The following is a 23,633-nucleotide window of genomic DNA, read 5'->3' as shown; positions in this document are numbered from 1 at the left end:
ATTGAGTCCTTGGTTATGAGTGCCTTTGAGAATTCCATGAGTGTTGCACTTGCAAGCCAGTCAAATGTTTACATCCCTGTGGATTTTTCTGCAGATAAATATTGCCAGATCAAGTCTACTGATATATACTGGGGGGAAAGGGTGCAGATTAAACTTAGTAATAATCGGAAAGAGCTAGCTACACTAGTAATACTCATGTAGTGCGTGTCAGAAAAACATATTCGTTTTTATGAAGGCCCTCACCCACCAACCTAGTTGGTGGCATGCTTCATCATGGGGCCCCACCCAAGGCACTGAGTGTGCCTCGGGTGTGCTGCGACGTCTGTTTACAGCGGAGCGAATAGTGTCTAGTGAGTGTGCTGTGATGGTGTTGAGAGTGAATGTAAAAACTGTCCTAAGGGTCCCAGTGTCCACAGGATAATTTATTTGTGGGCCCTTGGCAGTATTAAAAGCAAGGCTAGTGGATGTGGTTGGAGAGACTTATGGTCTCCCACATCCGGTGTGGTCAACTAGTTTCAGCCAGGCCTAGTGTTAAATCTGGCTTTTGTCAGGACCTATGTGTGAAAGGTGAGTTAAAAAGGAGCTCTATACATTATATATGTGTTCCTATGTGACGAACTAGCTAAGGTGCAATAGCTGTAAGAGGAGGCTTTCCTCTAATTTGTACCTGTAAGAAAATGTAGACAAAACAACATAAAGACACACACATATAAATAAGGACCATCTCAGGCACGGTTATTTCAGTGACTTCATTGGGTTGTGCCTAAATGGGAGTCAGAAGAAAACCGGAGGTGTTTTGCGCAACTATGCGGTATTGTGCTATAGGTTAAATTTGCAGATAAAACTTAGACATTCGGTTAAATCTGTTTGTTATTCAGTGGGGGAATTTGTAATAAAGTTAAATATTGAAACCAATAATAAAAGCACCCATTATTATTATTTTTGATCTGATATGATAAATAGCACCCAAATACTTAGATTACTATTTGACGCCAATGACATCAAACCATTTCTAAACGCTGATCAAATTTGCCATTCAGTTTCAAGAATGTCAGATCTGGGGGAAGGTCGCTGGTGGTGCTGGGTACCAGTCTGTAAAATGTGCTCCCTTCAGATGTCTGTGCGGTTGAAAGTCCTCTCGGATTTCAGAAGTTCCTGAAGACCTATTTTATCAAGCTTTCACAAAGAACATAGGGCCGTCCTGGCAATGTTATCTGTTAATGTTAACTGACAGGCTATAGGGTAATGTACCCACGTATTCTGAAACAATTGTTGAGAGGCATGGGTTCGAAGCTCATAAATAAAAATTTAACATGACACAACCTTCTTCTGAGTAAACCGCGGTATCAACCTACACGTCAAAGTAATGTGGGCGTATAAGGTTTATTTATCATGAAAGTGCATTGTAATGTAGCCAATTCAGTCAGACCCCATGGTTTGCATGGATTAAAAACTGGTAAAAACAAGAAACAATTTTTCTTCCTAGATTGTTACAATTCATCAGGAACCCTTTGTATATGTGAGAGGGACATTGCCAGATGGCACATGCAAAGAGGAATACACTGTCAATCATGACCCAATCAAGAAAGTCATCTGCAATGGCCCAAACCAAACTGTACAAGGTAAGCAATCTAATTACATTCAGAGATACTTTAAAATTTGTTTTGTCCGTCCTTAAATGATTTTTACAGCATTGAATTGTGTTAGAAGACCAACATTTCTGGCATTATTCGTATGGTCTCCAGGCTTCCGTAACCCAACCCCATGGAGTTTTCAGGTATGGTGAAGATTTCCACTGTTCTATAGGTCTTTCTGTCTCTAAGAAAAATTAAACACAGAAATAAAACAGACTCCTCCGCAGATATTTGCACATACTCTCTTGATAATTTGCACCACTCTTGTACCATGATGGCAGGTTGTAATTGTCGAATAGATACATAGGAGAATCAGTATAAAGGTCACAATTATAAAAGATTGCAGATTGTGTCGGTTTCCATATGAATAGCATTAGATTGTACCTTCTACTGTTTAGCATGAACAAGGTGTTTGCGAAGGGTATGAGCTATTTAGAGGATGCTCAAGTGCTACAAATAAACTTCCTAAACTCCTGTCTCAAATCATGCTCAACTCTTACTCATAGAAGCGCACTTGGCTGATCAATGATGTGTAAACTGTATGAATATTTAATGCCTCCATCGTGATCTGTTTTTTCCAGTGTGCGTTTCATTTATTGAGACCTCCTTATTAGAATGGGTCCTGTAACCTTTCCTCCATTTTATTTCACTGTGCCAGATTATCTCCAATCAGTCTTCACCCTTGTGGAGATGCGAACTCCAGAACTGAACACAATACTATAAATGGTCTCTTCGGAACTAGACACAACGTTCAGGATAAAGACTTAATAGTAGTTTATATTTAACTGCAGTTATTATGCAGAAGGCTGTTACTCATACACGATGTCTTGGAACAACTAACACAAATTAGAAGCAAATATGGAATCCTCAAGGGCGTGATTTGTAAACATTTTAGATGATTCATAAAAATAAGTAGATTGCACGTAGAGGGTGGTGCAATTGCCTAGACTAAACTGGAGTAGACTGACGAATTAGGAGAGGACATTGCAGAGCAAGAGGTCCGCTGGGCCAACAATCACATGGCACGTAACAAAACCCCTTGCACAAATGGTTTGCCAGTGGATTTCTTCGGAACGTACAACAAAGAGTTAGCCCCTAGACTGACAGCACTGTACAATGCCAGGACATACCAGAGGCGACGGTGTTCGTAGTGGACATCAAGAAGGCTTTTGACAGCCTGGAATGGTCCATTCTCTATGTGGTGCTGGATGCCATGGGGCCGGGAGGGGGTTTCACAGCATGGGTATGACTACTGTACACCAACCCTACAGCGAGAGTGTGCACGGGTAAAAGGTACAGCGGGGAACGCGCCAGGGCTGCCCCCTCTCTCCGCTACTATTTGTTTTAGCAATGGAGTCATTTGCCTCCTGGGCGCAAAAAGGGCAGGATTACAGAGGCATCCTGGTGAGAGGTGTGCAGCATCAAATACCGCTATATGCAGACAAACTGATCTTCCTCCAAGACCTGGGGGGAGACTTGCAGGGCGCAAAGGCCATGCTGGAGGAGTTTGGCAACCTTTTGGGACTCAGGGTAAATTGGCAGAAGTCAAAGCTCTTCCCCGCAGTACTGAATGCACCTCTGCCACCGGCCTTAGATACTTTCCAACAGGAGCCCCGATGCCTGTCATATTTTGGGGTAAGGGTTTACAACGAAACAGCGGACCTGCTGGAGGGCAATGTAGCCAACGCGATCAACACACTGAGGGCAACCATGAACTTCTGGGGAACTCTTCCGCTGCTCACAGGCAGGCAGAGTGGCCCTATTAAAAATGGTGGCACTGCCCCTCCTACTGTACTGTTTTAGCACCCTCCCAGTATGGATACCGAGGGCAATGTTTAGGGGTCTGGATTCCATGATAATGTTGTTCCTATGGGGAGCAGGATGCAGGTGAGTGGCACTAACCATGCTGAAGCGATTTTCGGTGACAGGGGACCTGGCAGTGCCAGACTTAGAGCTGTATTATCTGGCGGTGCAACTTAACTGGCTGATACAGTGGCTGGAAGCGGGACGAGATCCGGAAAGAGCACAATAACCATTCACGCCAACAGACGTGGAACAGGCAAAGCTGGAGCTACGGGTCAAAATCAAGCAGCACACGACACCATGGAAACTAAAGTAATCACTAAATGCTGGACCAGATACCTTCAGCGCGCAAATCATACAATTCGCCCAAGACGCCACTGAAGATGCTTAGAGGCCTACCAAACAGGGGGAGCTGGGGAGGTGTTGACGATTGGGAAGAGGCTGGGGTGCAGAGAATCGGAGACCTCTGCTGTGACTAAGAAATCTTCCCCTTTGAGGACTTTTGGGCTACATATGAGCTGCCCCAGGGCCAATTTTTATTACATCAGGCGATTACCATGAGCATGAGAAAGCATTGGGGTACAGGAACCATGGAGCCCCAAGTGCTGGACGGATGTCGATATGTCTCCAAGTCAGCGAGGAGGATTAAAACAGTCTCTTGTCAGTACTGAGCCATGAGCCAGGATATCCAGCAAGAATTGGAGTGATTGTGAGCGCAGTGGGAGGAAGACTTAGGAATCCCGCTGTCAGAGAAGGCCTGGGACGGGATAGTTGAGGGAACACTAAAGGCATCCAGGAGCACAAGATTTAAACTAATAAACTACTATGTCCTACAAAGGGCCTATCTCACACCGGCTCGTATCAGGAAGCATGTCGAAGAGGCAGCCTGCCCCGGATATGGGCTTAGAGAGACACACATACTACACATGTTCTAGGACTGCCCCACAAGTCCCCATTCTGGGACGAGGTACTTCATATACTGGGGGCGGTAGTAGACAAGGAAATTCTGTGCACCCCGGGCCACTGTATTCTGGGCTGGTTCCCACACACAGCCAAGACTAAAACGACTGCAAAAATCCAAGACCTGGCTGTAGTACTAGCCAAAAGGGAGATCACCAAAAACTGGAAGTCAGCAGGGGGACCAAGAGTGGCGACATGGAGACGTGAATTAGAAAAATGGGCATGTGCAGAAGGGAGACTACTACTAGCAGAGTCGGAAAGAGGCATAGGCACCATTGACAGAGCTAGAGTATGTGGGCGGTTAGTGGACGACCTAATGGCACCTGACCAGGAGCAAGAACAACCAACACCGGATGGCACCCCTCCGAGAAACCATGTGGCAGATGAGGCACAGGGTAGATAGAGAGTAGAAAGGGCTCCCCTTGAGAAAGGCCCTCCACATTGGTATAAAGACAAATGCGACACATTTCCATAGAGACTACTTCAGGGAGGTGCCAGTCAACAAATAGCTGAGGAAAGAGAGTAACTAGCGGACGCAACTCAAGAGGGAGGGAGTGTGGGGGGAGGGTTCAGAGCACGAGTTGATGAGTTTGAATATAATGTACCAGTAATATGCTATGATATTTGCAAACAATTGGTGGATTGAAATGTATGTAACGTATTAATATACTAAATCCCAATAAAATCTGATTTAAAAAAATGAAAATAAGTAGATTGCTCAATGAGAAGAGGAGGGTACTTCAAAGTTTTTAAAACCTTATGTGGAATAAGATTAAAAGCAAGAGAATAGCCATAGAAACCTTGATGGCAGGCTCATAAAGTCCTAAGAACAATCCACTTATGAATTGGTAACTGATGTAGATCGAAGAGATAGATGTGCTGCGAACTAGAGCCAGAATCATTTGTGCTGCCACAGTTTGATCTACTTGAAGCTGATTATTCAGAGATGTTGGGAAGCCTAAATAATAGGTGTAATAGGAGTTGTGTATGTGTGAACTGTTTATCTGATAGAGACTTCTAGCTGCAGTTTCTTAGCCTCAGAATAATTCCCAGGTGTTAGGCTGGACCTGGAAACTTTTCTAGCAGTACCTCTGCACACCAGTCATCCGCGCCAATAGTAATGTGCGCGGTGTCTATATAGGCGCCACCCCAGCGTGCTAACATCAGTGCTTTTCTTTCTGCACCAGTCAGCACAGATCTGAAGAGAGCTGCCTGAGTTCAGTGTATCGGGATGTCCCTCAAGAAACCAGTGAGATTTAAGTCCTGTGGTTTCTGTCACAGTTGGAAGCCTGTGACAGACCCTTACCTGGTTTGCCTTTGATGCTTGTAGCCAGACCATGACTACAAGACTGGTGAGGACTGCAGTAACACGAATCCCAAGGAGCTGAACACAGGCGTAGCTAGGGGAGGGCGGGGGGGGGGGGGGGGGGGGGGGGGGGTTGGGGGGGGGGGGGTGAAGCGTTGAGGGTGGTCCGCCCCAGGCGGCACTATTTTCGGGGCGGTGCGTGTCACTGATTGCCCATGGCAGCAGCCTTTATCATTTATTTGCAGACCCTGACAGTGTCCCCAAATAAATTATAAAGGCTGCCGCCATGGGCTATCAGGGCTGCGCAGGTGGTGGCTGCCGCGTATTTGGGTCCCAGAGCCATCAGTGGTAGCGCGCGAAAGCGCTACCAATGATGGCTCTGGGAATAATTTTTGACCAGCCCCCCCTGCCACTGCAGTGACGTGCGCCACCACCATGCGCTCTCGAGTCTGGAGAGTGCAGGGCAGCGGCTTGCTGAACTTGTAGTAAAGAACCAGAATAAAGTCTTCAAAAGCGTGTTTGAAGCACATTGGAGCCACTGCATGTTTTGTTCCTGCTGAACACCTCGAGGCCTGCTTCATGATGTCAGGGATGTCAGGGAGGTCACAGCGGCAGAGGGCGGAACGTGTAATCAATCTACGAGACACGGTTGACACTGAGTGAGTTCATTTACAATATAATAAACGCTTTGTGGTGGTAATGAACATGTCCCAAATGACGTGCAGCCGGTTTTATTAAAACACATTTGCGTTTGTTGGTGTTAATGGGCCTTTGTTACGCCACTGGCTTGGCCAAATTTGAATAATACCAGTGAAATTTGCAATGACTGGAATACCAAGTATTCCTGCACTGAGTTCCAGCAAACTCAAATGAGTCATGCGTTGCGAAGTTAAAATTGCGCAAACGTTTTAGGTGTAGTGGAATTTTGTTAAAACAAGTTGCAAATGTTGAATGCATTACCTTGTTGAAGTGATAAAGAGAGGGAAAAGAAGAGAGGAAGAGTGAAAGTGTGAAAGAGAGAGATAGAGAAATTGAAAAAACGTACAACATTGAAAGAACATTCCTTGTCCAGATGTGAAGCAGGGCGGCCTTAGGCATGTGCAAGCTGTGCACCTGCACATGGCCACCAAACCCCAGGGGCCACCACGCCAATATATATCCTTAATATAATAATCCTCTGAGGATGGATGCATATATGCGTGGCGTCCCCTGGCAGGGATTTGGTGGCCTCCGGCTCTGTTCCACTTCCAAACACCCTGACCCCTCCCCTCTTCACTGGCCACCGCGCTCCCCCCGCCCGGACCCCCACTTCCGGGGCCTCCTACCTACGCTCCCTGGTCAGGGCCACCATGAGCCTAGAGCCGCCCCTGTGTGAAGAAACTGTGTAACTAACAACCTTCTATCAATGTGGGTGATTTAGGGTCGACCACCATTTGTTTTCTCAGTCAGTTCGTTACAAGTATGCAAGCACATGCTGAGATGTGCTGTATGCAGGTCCCGAAGAAAATGAGGGTTAGCCACGATTTCATGCAAAAAGATTTGATTTTTGAAAAATAACATGTTCTAGGTTAAACTCACGAGAAACGGTAATGGGAGGGGAACTATTGTCAGAAAAAGACTTGACCTCACGATTCAGAAGGTAAGGGGAACATCGCATGAAACAGTGAGTGATTCAAAAAATTCTTCAGCAGCTTTCCCTGAAAGGACACAAGGTTATAGTGCGCTTACTGATGTACTGGGTTGATTCGCCCACTCAACTTCCAAATACATTCGATGTTTATTGATAAAGCAGACTACAGGTTGGCGAGTAGAGAGGAGACGCTGCCCTAACAGCCACACTCCCTAGTACCCACTAGTGGTGCCTATCTACAGGACTTAATTTGAGCCGGTGGTTGCAGGTGGGACCCACTGGCACTCTTTGATACAGGTGGCCTGCGCACATGTCTCAATTTGCTTAATGGCAAGAATTGTATTGTAATTGCATTTGTATAGCGCTTACTTCCCCAGAAGAGTCGTCAAAGCGCTTTTCGGTGAGTAGCATGCTACTCTGGAACTTAAACACTATTAGTTGATTTGGTGTAATGAAATTGAAAGTAATTTGAGTGTGGACATGTTAGAATATTATTTGGACTGAAAAGGAATAGTGGGGGATATGTGGAGTTGGACAAGAGGAAGTCATTTGGCCTCTTTTTATATTTAAAACCTATGTTTTGTTCGAACTAATATTTTTTATATTTCAATTGCAAACAGCGTGCCAATCGCAGGCAGTTTAGCCTTCTTCGAGGTCATTTAAAACATTGATTTAATGTCTTCTTCTCTTTAAGTGTCTTGATCCATAATGCCTGTCAGAGTAGTATGTATGTGAGGGGGTTGGCAGAGTAGCTCCTGGAAAACGATTACTTGCACTGTTGTAGATTTAGGTTTCTCTCTGAGTTTTCCAGATCCAAGCGTGAGGCGCTCACTCAGTGCATTTTCTTTCCTTTGCATTCTGGAACTTGTAGTGTTGGGTTTATGATGGGATGAACAGGACTGGAACCTCTGAGTGCAATGAAGACATATGGATGGGATGAGCTACTCAAGCTTGGAGATGGAGAACCTGAGAGGTCTGTGGTTTATCAGAGGAGCCCGTGCCACCAGAAACATCTTGTTCCAGTCCTAAGCTTTCCTTTTAGAAATCATTGCAATTTTGTACTGTAGTCCAGTAGGCTCAATTGAAGTGAATCACAACTGCGACTCCCTACATTCAATACGTTGTTGCATAAAGAGCAGAGACTCGAACATGGTGTCCCAGTGAGAGGATGTAGCGTTAGGGCCAGATTCCAACAACTATGAGTGACACTTCCACGTGAGCAAAATCAAGCAATGAAGAGGAGGGAAACATATAAATATTATAAATTACACCCATTTGAACAACGAGAAACATAAGAAGATCTTAAAATGGCTGGAAAGCACCAGAAATGGACAGGCACGTACATAGCTAGGGGGTTACAACCCAGGCTGGAAGGTACTGAATGTGGTGATGAGGAATAGGGTTAAAAATACATGATAATGGGATGGAATAATGTAGTATGTATAACGTTAAGATGTAAAGCATGCCAAGCACATCAGAACACAAAAGCAGAGTGCGATTTCTCTGTCACGAGGCCTTGTGTGAAATGAACTTCTATATATCAATAACAAGCTGGAGGTTTTTGGCGCGATAAAGCCAAGCTACATGGTTGACTTCATTGGGGGCTCCGGAACAAATACGTCTTTTTTTCTGCTGCCTTCTCCCCTCCCCCTCCCCCTCCCACTATCGGCCAGGGGCGGCAATCTGAGGGATAGCCCCGGGCGCCAGAAGCTCTAGCTACGGCTCTGGAGCTGAGGGAGCGCTTCTTGAAGCTTCTAGTTGCCAGATGCTGGTCAGCTCTACAATGGTCCATGGCCCAATCATGAGGAAGGTCTTGGACCTGTTCGCAAAGTCATTCCAGGTGATCACCATTTCTCTTGAAGACGTCGAATAAGTCCAACAAAAAGTCCAAGAAATAAAAGAAGTTAAAGTGCATGTCAACTTCACGTGCCAATCTAAATCTTCAGACAAGGCACAAAAACGACATCACTCTTGGCTCCGCTGCCACGTGATGCCTGCCTCTGAGTCTGCTCTGCACCTCCCTGAGTTTCCTGGAGCTGGAGTGACCCTCGCCCAACTTCAATAGTTCTTTAAGGCCATGCACCTCATTTTTGGTGCTGGATTTGGAACAGCTCTAATTGCAAGACCGTGACCTTCCCTGGAGCCCATTCTGAGGGCATCTTTCCCAGTACCACTGGCACACCATACCTGTGACCCAATCATTTTACCACACTACGTTATAGAGCAGGACCAGTGTCGCAAGACACTGAATCCGGTGCCGGACAGAATTCAACCTTCCAAGTCAGAACCAGGTCCTCCCTTTTTCGACATGCCTGGAGAGGAGTATGATTGGGTAGGATCTGAGGATCCTATGGCTACAACCACCTTGAGTAGGCTGATGATAACTGGTATGAGGAACTGGCAGACGCCAGTGGTCCGGATACCTCATCAGACACTGGCATGATCTCTTCTCTTAGTGTGGCTATGGAGGAAGGAGCCTCCTTCGCTATGATGAGGAGAAAGGCGACTGAGGTCCTGAACCTCTATCTACCCTCGATGGCGGTCAGGACGATGTCTTGACAGAGGTGCTTTTCCCTTTCACTGACCCTCACTGAAGACCTGCTCGGGCCTGGACCAATCGCTACACAGGAGCACCTGTGCACAGGACAAGTGCCTGCTGCCAACACCCCACTCCTGAGGACTCAGCTTTCCTCACTCAGCACCCCACCCTGGAGAGCCTGGTTGTCCAAGCCTCCACCTCCAAAGTCGACCCATGTTCATTCCATACCACACACCCATATAGGAAATCGAAGAGGTAGGACACATTTGGCAGCATGCTGTTCTTTTCCTCCAGGCTTGTTCTACAGTCAGTTGCCACCGATTACCTTTTGGGGGTGGTGCACCCACATGGTTTGGGATTCGGTTGCGCAAGTGCTGCCCATTGTTTTGGGTGAGGCCAAGCCAAACCTTCACAGGCTATTACCAAAGAGAGAGACGCAGCAAAGTTCACCATTCAATGCAGACTGGATATGAGGGACTCGCAAGGCAGAACAATTGCATTATCTGGGCCACTGAGGCAAAAAGCCTGGCTCAGATTGACTGGCTTTTCAGGGGACCCTCAGGCATCTCTGTGGACATCCCCTTCAGTGCCACCTGTCTCTTTGCAGACAAGGCAAATTCATCACTGTTCACTTTAAGGACAGTCTAGCGGAGACAAGGCAAATTCATCACGTTCACTTTAAGGACAGTCGAGCTGCTGCCAGGTCCTCTCCATAGCCCCACACCAACCCCATTCTGCCTTTTGCCTATTCTGTGCCTATGGTAGGATCTACTAACCACATCCATTTCTGCTCAGCCACCATGTCCAACATACTCCCCTGTCCTTTTGTCCCGTTGTGGGGCAACCAACTAGAGGTCAACATAGTACGCACCCCCCTGCTCCCCCCGTGGCCCAGGTATCCGCAACCTCTAAACCACTTTAGTTTGCCCTCGTACCATCACTGGTACCAAGTTGGTGGCAGGATTCCACACAACTTGCCCCACTGTCAGTCTATAACATCGGACACGGGGGTACTTCAGATTGTTCAGCTGAGTTACTCCATCCTTTTTCTAGAAACCCCACCATGCATGCCACCATCCTCAGACCTGTTGACAGACGACCACCACTCCCTGCTCTGTCAGAGCGTAGAGGCCCTTTTGGCCAAAATAGCCATTGAGAGGGAGCCGGCATCAGAAGTTGGACCTGGTTGCTATTCCTGTTACTTTCTGGTGCCCCAGAAAGAAGGGGGCCTCCACCCTAATTTAGATCTCAGCCCTTTCAATTTCTTTCTAAAGAAGAATAAATTTAAGATGCTCATGTTAGCTCAGGTTATGTCTGCCCTGGAGATAGGATGGTTGTGCTGGACTTGCAGCACGCATACTTCTATATTCCGTCCTGCCTGCCTACAGGCGGGACCTGCTGTTCACAATGGGCCATTGGCATTATCCATTTGCTGTGCTCCCTTTTGGCTTTACCGGCGCACAATGGGTGTTTTCCAAGTTGATGGCGGTGTTGCAGCACACCTCGGGAGGTCAGGTGTTCCAGTCTTCCCCTACCTCGACGAGTGGCTGTTAAAAGTGGGTCGATCCAGGCATCAATATTGTTTATATATATTATATTATGCAAATGAAAATAAATATTATGTGAGACGCCAGAGAGAGAAACACATGTATCATAGATAGCTCTCTTTAAAAACCAAGCTGCTTTTCTTCATGCTTGAATACTGACAATTTATCCAATTTCAGGCACAAGAAGTTAGTCCACTCTCCTCTTTTGTGCATGCTGAAGCCTATACAGTTGAATTCATAATAGAAAAACAAAGCACCAGGCAGGACAATGTAAAGAATTAGGCTTGTATCACATAAGCCGTTCATCATTGACCTGGGAGAACATTAGGCCATTTATTATTTACATTCCTTTAACATAACATCAGAATACAAACACAACACTAGACTTTAATGGAACTGACCAATGAAAGAAAGCATCCCATCAGTTATATTAAGTGTAGACTCCTGCCTCAATTACTGCACTGCCCACTACAGAGCAGCCTCAGAGAACTCGCTGCAGAGAATATCACATTCTGATATCTCTGTGTATAGCAAGCCTAGATTTGTCTGGAGAAATCATTACATGCAGTATAGAACAAATTATTCTGCCAAATAACACTCACTAGTCATTCTTGCAAATTACAAGTTCCTGTGCAGCTCAGCAGCCCGTCGGTGCGTTTACATTCTTCTTGCACTGCGGTGCTGCGTTGGAAAAACTTTAACTTGAAGAGCAATGTGTTGATTTTCTTGTAGTTGCGTTGCTATTCCAGCTCCCAACCGCAGAAACAACCTCCAGAGGCCCAAGACAGTCACGGGCGTCTCCTGGCAGGTCAGAACTCCCAGCAAGGAAGTTCAGGGGACCTGGGGGTGAAGTCTTTGTACCCCTGAGACTACAAAACAGGAGGCACGCTCTACTCAAGCCCTTGGAGATCTTCCTCAAGCAGGGGACACAGCACACAGCACAGTCCTTCTCCTTTCCTTGGCAGAAACAGCTACAGCAGGCCACCCCAGACACACAGCAAAGGGGTAGTACTTCTCCTCAGTTTCTCCAGCTCTTCTTCTTGGCAAAGGTTCCTCTTGATTCCAGAAGTAGTCTAAAGTTCTGGTGTCTAAGCCCCTCATTTCATACAGTAAATGTCTTTGTTCTCTGAAGGCAGAGAGTGCCTGTGTCCAGCCAAAACCAGTTCTGTCTTCGCTGAGGCAGCTGCCCGCCAAGAGGTGGAGACAGCATTGTGGAAGGCAGACCAGGCCCGTTCATTTGAAAGGAAATCTCCTCCCCCCTACTGTAAATGCAGTCCAGTTATATTCAGCCCAGCCCTGACTCATCCAGACTCTCTGGAGCTACTGCACCTCCCCAGCCCCTGTCACTCTACAGCCAGACAGTCAATCCACATCCACCAGAGGCAGACTGATGGCTTATACAAGAAAGTTCCAACTTCCTAAAAGTGGGATTTTTAAACATAGAATGTAAAAATCACCCTCACTGAGTTCAGACATATCAAACTTTATTTTCCCATCTTGTTCCCATGGGCAGTAATGCTCATAAGAAATTATTAGCAAACTCTCCATTCGATCCTATGGGGACAGATAGCCTTACAACTGTGAAAAATGAAATTGGCAGTATTTTACATGCCACACACATCAGGGCTTGTCCTACTTTTCACATAAACAGGGATATCCCTACCATGGGGGCATAAACAGGTAAGAAAAGGGAGGTTAGGGCCTGGCAAGTGGGTGCACTTGCCAAGTCGACATGGCAGTTAACAACTGCGCACAGGACTGCAGTGGCTGGCCTGAGTTATCTTTTCAGAGCTACTTATGTGGGTGGCACAATCAGTTCTGCACTAGTAGCATTTGATTTACAGGACCTTTCACACTTCTAGGGACTTACCAGTAAATCATATATGCCAATCCGGGAGAACCAATTGTAACAACAATTTACACAGAGAGCCCTTGCACTTTGACACTGATCAGCAGTGGCAAAATACTCAAAGCATCTAAGCCAGAAAAAAACAAAATCCAGCCCACCATCAAAAATACAGGAGGTAGAGGCAAAAAGTCAGGGGAACCATGTCAAAGATGCCAAGTCTAACAGTTTCAAACATTGCACAACTCAGTTCCCTGGCTCTAGCAATGCAAAGTGTTCTGTAATTTCCCTTTTCAGAATAAAATAACTTCTTCTGTTTGTTAAATTAGATGAATTCAAAATTACCCGTTTGGTCCAGTTCTGTCATTTCAGCATTGTTCTACTTTCTTCTATAATTGTAGATTGGTGATGACTGTGCCATGCTGATTTGTTGGCTACTAGTTTTAGAAACAGAAACATTTTGTTGGGTTCTTCTCAGAACCTGGATTTTATCCAATTTCTAGTTTATCCCTGGTACTTTTACATCATTTTTACACCATTTTAACACCACAGTGGTACATCTGTGGAGATGACCTGGTTCAAATGGAAGCAATTTGTTTCCTTCCTGACAAAGGCTATTGATGAGCCTGTGCTGTACAATATCTGAGAATGAAGACTCCATTGCATAAGAGTTGATCGCTCACCAGATTGTGTCAAAGAAACCTCTTCCTCCAAAAATAATGCTGATGTCTGATCAAGAGGGCACTGCTAGAATGTTGATCCAAGCAGTTCCAGCCCTATCCCAGCACAGATCAAGTTAGGCCCACTGAACAAAGCTTAACTAAAGTTTCCCAAATCTGCAACCATTACAGTGACCATGTGGACTTAGACAGAGATATGCGCATAGGGCATAGGTTTCTTGTAGACATGATGTTGAATGCTCCCTAATAAGAAGTAGGGATGTGGACTGGTATGGCACAATTCTGAGATTTGTCAGGAATAGTGCTGAAAATGTGGGTAACTAAAGTCTGGTGACTGCCGCCAAACTGCTTTCACCTTTATTTAGCATATAGTGCTTAGAAACTTGAAATCGACAAAGAAACTTGAAAAAATAGTACAAATATGGTAACACTAACTAACACTAACTACATTGGAAAAGGTTACTATGAACACCAGGGTAAGAGAGGATGAACACTAGGAAATCCAGGATCAACTGCACAGGAAGGTGTAATTTGCAAGAATGACTAGTGAATGTTAATTGGGAAAATAATTTGTTCTATACTGCATGTAATGATTTCTTCGCCAAATCTAGGCTTGCTATACACAGAGATAATAAAATGTGACATTCTCTGTAGTGAGTTCTCTCAGACTGCTCTGTAGTGGGCAGTGCAGTAATTGAGGCTGGTGTGTACACTTAACATAACTGATGGGATGCTTTCTTTTATTGGTTGGTTCCAATAAAGTCTAGTGTTGTGTTTGTATTCTGACAATGTGGTAAATCCTGATTGAAGAGAGTTGTGTGGTCTCACGTCGAGGATGCAGCACACAACAATATTTCTGACGGGCTGTGATGCAAGATCCTGAGTCGGGGATGGGCCTTGCAGTGGAAGTTCTGAAGAGCTGTAAGGTCTTGCGTCTGGGATGCATTGCGCAGGGGCAGTTCCGATGCGGGGCTGCGAGGCGTAGTGGTGCGCTGTCTTGATTCTGCTAGACCACAGTTGGGTTGGCAGAGTAACTTCAGGTTCACTTCCAAGGGCCCAGGAGTGGTGTGGAACCACTTAAGGGGATGACTCACAGCAGGCAGAGTCCAGGTGCGCTGTTCACGGTCATTGGATCCTTTTCTGTTCCTAAGGCTCTGAGCTGGAGTCCCACCAACTAGCCCTTGGAATCACTCTGGTGGTTCTGGGTTCAAGATGCAGGTCCAGTCCTTCTCTCTCAAGCAGCAAGGCTGTGGAGTAGCAGTCCTTCTTTCAGCAGAGCAGCACAGCAGTCCTTCTTTTGAGTCTCCACAGATCCAAAAGTGTACTGATGAGTTGGGTCTGAGGGTCCACTATTTAAACCTTGCGCCCACTTTGAAGTGGGGGAAGCTTCTAGAGTCCTCCCCGACAGAAGTGTCTGAAATGTCCTGCCTCCCTGTCCTGACCCCAGCTTGTCTGTGGACACAAACAACTAGTGTGAAACCCTTTATGAGTGTGCTGAGGCAGAGTCTTTGTGAAGTGCAAGTGTGGCAGGTGACAGCTCCGTCTCCCTATCAAGTCAGAAATAGCCCATCGTACCAGTGCCTCTTTTGTCTCACTGTCTGGGAGCAGTACACGAAGACCAACTGCCAGCTACACCCAGTCATGCAACCCAGGAGACATGCTGCAGGCATCCAATGGATGGGGCAAGAAAATGCCAACTTTCTACAAGTGTCATTTTCAGAAGTGTGACTTAAAATCCAACTTTACCTTTGAGGAGGGTTTTGAATTTCAATTCTTTTGTAATGTTATTTTATGTTATGCTATATGGCACTTATAAAGCGCACTGCTACTCCCAGGAGTGTCCCGGCACTGAAACACAAAGACCACATAACAGCTAACAAAAAGAAACACCTCTGTGCAGAGAGCTGGCCGAAACCTACAGTTGGAAGAGCCAGGTCTTTAGTTTCCTCCTAAACGTGAGGAGGTCTTGCACCTGTCCGATACAAAGAGGTAGAGTGTTCCATAAACGAGAGGCTACCACTTGAGAGGATCTACCCCCGATCCGAGACAGTTGAACCTTAGCTGTGGAGGTCAGAAACTGAGCAGATGACTTCAGGGTACGTTGGAGGATATAGTGTTGAAATCTTTCCCTGAGGTAGGCGGCCCCTATCTTATGAAAGGCTTTGAAAACCCGAACCAATGCCTTAAAATGGATTTGCTTCTGAACCAGAAGCGAGTGTAAGGAAGACAGCAGATGAGTCGTATGTGTCTTAGGGCCTGCCAAAAAATTGCGCTGGCTGCCGCGTTCTGAATCATCTGTAGGCGGCTCACCAGATACGCCGGGAGGCCCAACTAAAGAGAGTTGACATAATCCAGTCTTGAGACCACCAAAGCCTGAACAAACATCTTTCTGTGCAAGACTGGGAGCAGGGGGAGAAAGTTTCGCAACATTCTCAAAACTCCAAAACCGTTTCCGGCTACTGATTGAATCTGGGCCTTCATTCAAAGGGTAGCATCCTGTTTGACCCCTAGATTTTTTTACCAAAGTAACTGGTGCTAAAGGGGGGGTCATGTCTTGCGGCCACCAATTGAGCCATGCATCGCAAGGGCTGGATCTGAAGAAGATAATCTGTGACTTATCAGAGTAACACTTCAATTGGTTTTCTCTGAGCCAGGAGAATACCTCAGATAAACAGTTTTTATTAGCATCGCCATTGAACACCGGCCCCTTCTCACATGTGAACAACAGTTGGGTGTTGTCCGCATATGATATTATTTTCGCACTGTGCTTCTCCGCAAGAAGTGTGAGAGGGGCCATATACAGATTAAACAGAGTGGGGCTCAAAATTGGGCCCTGTGGAACTCCAACATTCACAGAAGGTATATCAGCGGTGAAGGGAGGGGACCAAATAGTTTGTATATGGTTGTTCAAGAAAGAGGTGAACCATCTCAATACGGTTCCTCCGACACTGCTCTCCTCTAGTCTGCTCAGAAGTCTGACATTCCAATATTCTCCCAGTTGAAAGGTATCATTTATTAAATGTAGTAAGGTAACCCACTTTTTATCATATGGAAGAGGCAGGCCTTGCAGGAGTGAAAAACAAATTTGAGAGTTTTACCCTGACAGGAATTGTAAAAGTTAAAAGTACATGTCCAACTTTTTAAGTACACTGCACCCTGCCCTATGAGCTGTTTAGTGCCTACCCTGGGGGTTACATATGTATTAAAAAAAGAAGGTTTAGGCCTGAAAAAAGGTACATTTTGCCAGGTCGAAATGGCAGTTTAAACCTGCTCAGACAGGCTGCAATGACAGACATGAGACATGTTTAAAGGACTCCTCACATTGTCAGCAAAATCAGTGCTGCAGACCCACTAGTAGCATTTTATTTACAGACATTTGTGTACAGGGAGGGCCCCCATTACTAGGGACTTTCAGGTAAATTAAATGTGCAGAATTGGTGTAAGCTATTTTCACCACGTTTAAAAGAAAGAGCACTAGCACTTTGGCACTGGTTAGCAGTGGTGAAGTGTGCAGAGTCCTAAGGCCAACAAAAACGGGGGAGTACAGCAAAATGTTTGGGGGAAGACACTCTAAGGCTGACAGGCCCAACAGCCATGTACCCTTTTCCCTATGTAATATTATGCACATCTTTGTATCATCTGCAGATAAGCAACCATTACCATACTGCCTCTCTACAATATTACTTATGAATACATTGAAGAATACCGTAGTGGAAGAGTATGAAGGAGTGCGTACGCATTTCTCATCAGTTCGGGGAAAGGATCACTTGTCCTGCGTAAACCAAGGTCTGCAGGTTGGTAACTGGGTGTCTCCCAATAAAATGACCCTCATACACGTGTTTTTGATTATCTCTTTCTTTTGGTAGCGGTATATGATGTGTCCCCGCTTCTTTTAACACGTGCGTGCGTAATCCTTGGGTCAATTTTTTGTGTGCACCCTCCACCAGGAGGCTTTACCTTTAGTTGAGGCAGTAATGATCGTTGAAAAGTGGTCTGGTTACAGTTTCTTTTTTCAAAATCAAATGATTTTGAATCAGTACAATTTGTACAGAATTAAGCACCTTTTTCTTCCCCTTTGTTCTTTCTCCCTATGTGTTGTTGTGTGCTTTTTCTCTTACAGGTATATTACGACCTCCTACCACTTGAAGAATCAGGTTACATTTTACCTATTCTCTCACTGTTTGTCACCATATCACTCCCTGGTTCTGAAGAAAGCCAACTGACTAATTGTCAACTAAGGCTGAAACATGTCGACCATTTTATCAGACCATTAAAGTGCGCCAGAATCCATAACCGATTCCACAGCAGCACGACTTACTAATTTTAGAATAGTTCGAATCCAGACTTAATAAATTTACATTCACTGGCTGTCCGGAATATTTTTAATTAATTCACCACTTCCCTTATCACCAGACCACTTTTCCACGATCACTACTGCCTCAACTAAAGGTAAAGCCTCCTGGTGGAGGGTGCACACAAAATTTGACCCAAGGATTACGCGCGCACGTGTTAAAAGAAGCGGGGACACATCATAGATCGCTACCAAAAGAAAGAGATAATCAAAAACACATGTATGAGGGTCATTTTATTGGGAGACACCCAGTTACCAACCTGCAGACCTTGGTTTACGCAGGACAAGTGATCCTTTCCCAGAACTGATGAGAAGTAATTCAATAGGAGACTGAAAGGATCTAATCTCTTTCTCCCCCCCCCCCCCCCCCCATATTGATTATCCGGAGTGCGTATGCAGCCTGCTACCGTGCGCGGCACCACAGTGCCCACTTGTCCTCGAGCTGGTGTGCGTACTGCAGGCAGTGGGTAGACAACAGCATTGCCACTGTATCCAGAAGGGAACTTGCAGCAGCATGTATGGTGCTTGGCATTGCAGCACCAACTGTGGTACTGTCTCTCCTGCAGAGAGCCACTAGGCATGTCGTTGAGAGAGTCACAAGTTTGGGGTTATGCAGAAATGTAGTGTACACAGCAGCTGTGCAAGAAAACTGCCAACTACTGTTGCATACTACTGGTGGCGCCCAGTGCAACAATCATTTTGATGTCCCCGCCCACCATGACCACCTCCTTGGATTCTTTCACGACTTTCACGACCACCGGGCAAAAGTGCCTTTCATCTCTCCAGTCATAAGCTGTTGCTAAACACAGTCCCCCCTAAGGTGAGCGCTCCCTCTGCAGGTCAGCGCCCAGTGCGGCCTCACCAGCTGCACTGGCCTAAAGCCGGCCCTGCTAGCAGCTTACGGCAGAGCTAGTCTGCTTCAGACTCTTCGCTGCGTTCACCAGGCAATCAGTCACCCTATAAGACACATTAGAAGCCAGACCCTGGCCAAGAAGGTCATTCAGAAGTCCCTTTCTTTGCTAGGGAAACGTTTTATTGACCTGCTCCATTTGACATTGTAGGGCACTTCCACCTATCATATCTCACATTCCTAATGCTTACTTTGATGCAATTAATATAGTAAATGATTGACTGTTTTATGGGCAATCTTTGAGCACTTAACAGTTCTCTGCTTTTGCAAGAACATGAGAAATGAAATACAAATATTGAAAGGTGATTGCAGGCCTCTATGAGAGTAAAGAGAAAGCACACTTATAAGAAAAGCATATGAACTTACTAAAAACAAAGCAAACGTAATATGTATATGCAGGGGCCACTACACTATCCATAAGAAGAAGATTCAAAGCTATGAAATTAAAGTGCTTGTGGGCAACTGACTTCTTTGTGTGCAGCTATAATGAGAGCTTCACTTTGGGTCTGTCTAAAGTATCTATACCTTCCCCACTACACCTTTAATTTTTAATTCCATCGTGCTCCTTCTGCTAAATAAATCAATATTTTAAAAGAACTCATAAATAGGTCTAACTAGTTAGGGAAAAGAATCTCAGAGGGCGACTCATATAGTCTTCTCTTGGCGGTGCTTATTCAAGTTGAGTTCCAGACTGCAAGTCGGATTTCTTGAGCGTGGATTTCTTAGCCAGAAAGTGCGACCCACAGACAGCATGGACTTGGAATGAGCGATAGTCTCCAAATTTAAGTTATCCAAATTTTCAGCAATCAGCAATATTCTCTACAAAAATTATGCAATACAAGTCCACAACACTACTTCTTATCAGGGAGCTCTCAACACCATGCCTCCAAGAAACATATGACCTATACTCCTATCTCTGTCAAGGTCCCACCTAGTCGCCTGAGCCTCAATAAAGCACCAGACCTTTGAGGTTTAGGGGGTGTAACAAGTATTGGCTATTGCTGTTTTACCTGTGACAGAGGACAAAAAAGGCAAAGCAACAGAAGAGAAGAAAAAAAGAAAGTAAAATTTAGTAAGAAAACCGATACAGGGTCAATTTGCGATCCAGTCTAAGTTGTGTATTGTCTATAATACTAAAACCACCAGGGTTTGCCTGGCTGTGGTGGACAGTAAAAAAATTGCTATATGCCCATCTATCCTGATTGGGTGGGCGGACATATAGCCATTTCTCTGATGGCCCTTACTCCATCGGGCTGCCAGAGAGGTTTGGCTGTGGGGGTGACAGAGTAGTCACTGCCATAGTCAAACCTATAGACCGCCTGCATCTAAATCGGGCAGGCAGACCATTATGTTGGCACTATGCATACTCTGTCACCATTGCCACGGAGTATAAATACCGCCAACATATAAATCAGCCCCGAAGTCTTTAATTTAAAACATTACTACAGGCCTAATGGGTACACTCTGGCCTGGACCCACATGGTCACTGTACTGGTCGCAGATTTGGGAAACTTTAGCTAAGCTTTGCAAACCTCAGCTGCTAGACCAGCCATCTTACATGGCACTACGGAAGTAGATGGAAGTGCCCCAAAGTTGGTTTGGCACTTGCCCATTTTGGGCACTGGGAAGGTCTACATTCTCAGACACTGGCGATCAAAGGCAGTACTCATAGTGAGGGGCTGGCCAAACATACCCTAGATATCCTTTTCAAGCGCATTATATATAGAATAAACGACCAAATGACAGCATTTAACCGGATACAGCATCCTTGTCTAGGCTCCTGTTCAGAGAGAACAAAACAATAAAGTATTTAAAAATGAAATCAGCTCAGGGGAAGAGAAGTCGGACAGTATCAGAAAAGGACGAAAGGAGCTTTAAAACGCACAATCCATTACATATATAAGTGTAGAGGTGATGCAGACAGCACAGTAGGTTTAACAACGGTAGGCTGACTCCAGCTTTCATCCTCTTGAGGATAATAACCAGCATAATTGAGAGACATATTTCGAAGCTCCTATTGCCACCACAATGTCACTTTTCCTGATGTTCTGGTGGTGATAGCGGCTTCACCTTATTTACAAGGCAGCGTTAAGCCACTTAATGTGGCTAAACGCTGCCTTGTAAAAAAGGCACCCTTTCACGCTATACTTAGCGTGAAAGGGGAGGGCAATGGGTGCTGCTGTGGGCATTCCACCGCATCACCCATTGAATTTGACGTTGCCCTATATTTACATGGGTAGCGTAAATATGGGTCAGTGCCAAAATTACAACCAGGGTAAACCTGATCTTACCCTGGCGAAACGAAGAGCTAAATTTAGCACCAGTGCAGGGGGAAAACGCAGGGCTGCACTATATACTTGTAAATATGGTGCAGCCCTGCATTTCTAAAGTGACAGAGTGTGTTGTTTACCTTCTTAACTTAATGACACGCTTCGCCACTTTACCAGTAAATATGCCCCTGTGTGCGATAACAATCTAATGTTTTAACACCAAGGACAGTTTAGGATGTGCTGAGTAGTGCCTTACTTAATAGACCCGGGTAGTTTTTATGGCCGTGGGAGAGAGAGGTTGAAGGGGATAGCTGCTGATAACACACAAAGAGTTTAACCATTCCACTATGTTGGACTTGGCCCTTTTGGCAGGTTCACCCCTGAACTTTTTGCCTTAAGCTCTGACATAGTGGTAGTGATTTTTGGCCTCTGCGCACTTTAGCACTGTGGCCCAGTGTAAAGTGTGTGCAATCTCTGAGTGCGTGTAATGAGATTGGCCCGCCCTCCTATAGGAATGAATGGGGGATATGTGTGTCCATGGTAATTCCTGATATGAGAGGAGTGCAGGTGTGAATTTAGTATGTGCGAACTTGTGAGAATAAATGCTGCGCAATAGTGTGCGCAGATTTATTGTGGGTATTTTAGAAATGCCACTTTTAGAAGTTGACATTACTGTGTGCTGTGTGTCTGCCTGCCTAATGTGAATTGGCTCAGGGCTTAATTTGAGCTGGAGCTTGCCGGTGCTTAGCACCGGCACCTAATTATCAGGGCCGGGTCTACAGTGAGTCACGCATCAAGATTAAGTGCACCATCACCGTCAGTAATTGATTTATTTAAAATGAGTCGTGGCACTGGCACAGAGAGCATGTGCTGGGCTGCTGCTGTGTAGTACCGTCAGCACTGCTGAGTCAGAGTCACTTAGTTTAAGTTACCCGGTTACTGCTTCTTGACTGATCATGTAAAACACTTACTGTGTGTCTTAAATGGTGACGACGTAACGTGACTGACTCTCAATTTCTCCTCACTCTTTCACTTCAAGACTTCCGGACGCGGATCGGGCTTTGTCTGGGCTGGTCTTCTGCAGGGGTTGGGGGTGTGCGCGGCAGAGGCTGCGACGTGTGTGCAGATTTTGCAGTTGAATGCACGCGCATTCGCTACTTTAATTTTGCCATGGCACGGCCGCACCGACCCCACCGACCACCAGCACCGTATCCACTGGTGGTTGATGACAACTACTTCTACTTCAATGCCGCCGTTCAAAGTAGCGGGAGTCCGTGGGACATTGGACGACGTAGAGGTTGGGCGGCTAGACAGACTCACCACGTAAGGGCGTGCGAGGCATGGCCTGGGGTAGGCAGGCGGCAAGTGAATAAGCTTCAGCCCTTTATGAAATGTGAGTGCTCCCTACTTTTAAACCCTAAAGTCTCCAGTGCAACGGCATTGGTCATTCTCCTTCTGAACTCCGGTATGGTTATTTTGGGGGGCGGAGGGGGGTGGGCTCCAGCATCCCTGCACTACTACTTCGGACACTTATATAACCAACTTGCCCTCTCAAATTGCTGTGGGTTTTTGTCCTGCTGTCAGTAGTCAATTAAAGGATTCCACCTTTTTGATTAATTTTAGCCTTCTCTTTCTGGATGGGACACTTTTAGTTTTTCTAAATTAATTTAAACATTTTAAAATTTTAAAAATGAAAAAAGACTGCCTTCTCTCATGCAGGCTGCTGAATAACTTACAGTGCGTTTCTTTTCTTCTGGTAGCAGATCATCAGCTGTTCTGCACGTTTATTTTAAGCTGAAGTCTGTTTGGTATTGCCTGTAGGTGCGACTTGAGTATCTTGTGTGGTATCTGTTGCATCATTGCTTATTTTAAATAGTCTGAGGGGCCAACTCCCCTGATCACTGGCATCTGCATGTTCCTGACATAAAACATCAGAGGGTAGGCTCTGCAAGTACATTTTGAGTGCTCTCATAGAGTGGCATAACGTGAAATGATGGGTCCCTTGACAGAGGACCACAAGGCTCCTACATCTCATAGATATTAATGAGCCTTTGTGGATGAAGGGCCCTCTCCCTGAGGATTTCCCCCCCAAAGAAAGGTTGGGCTCCCTACACCATAGGGGCTGCAGGTACCTGTGCTATGCCCCTGCTCTCAAAT

General features: G+C 45.7%; 1 protein-coding gene across 4 annotated transcripts in view; it reads left to right on the top strand.

Moving 5' to 3' along the window:
* The window catches only part of GRIN1 (glutamate ionotropic receptor NMDA type subunit 1), an 851,805-nt gene that overhangs the window by 510,055 nt on the left and 318,117 nt on the right, over positions 1-23,633 (top strand). For all 4 annotated transcript variants that reach the window (XM_086921247.1, XM_086921250.1, XM_086921251.1 and 1 more), the window contains one exon: positions 1,487-1,622. In XM_086921247.1, coding sequence (XP_086777373.1) covers positions 1,487-1,622 — 136 coding nt within the window. The remainder of the gene's footprint in view (positions 1-1,486; positions 1,623-23,633) is intronic.

Source organism: Lissotriton vulgaris, chromosome 5 (genome assembly GCF_964263255.1).
Source record: "Lissotriton vulgaris chromosome 5, aLisVul1.2, whole genome shotgun sequence".
Taxonomy (NCBI): Eukaryota; Metazoa; Chordata; class Amphibia; order Caudata; family Salamandridae; genus Lissotriton; species Lissotriton vulgaris.
This window is presented reverse-complemented; position numbering and strand designations above follow the sequence as displayed.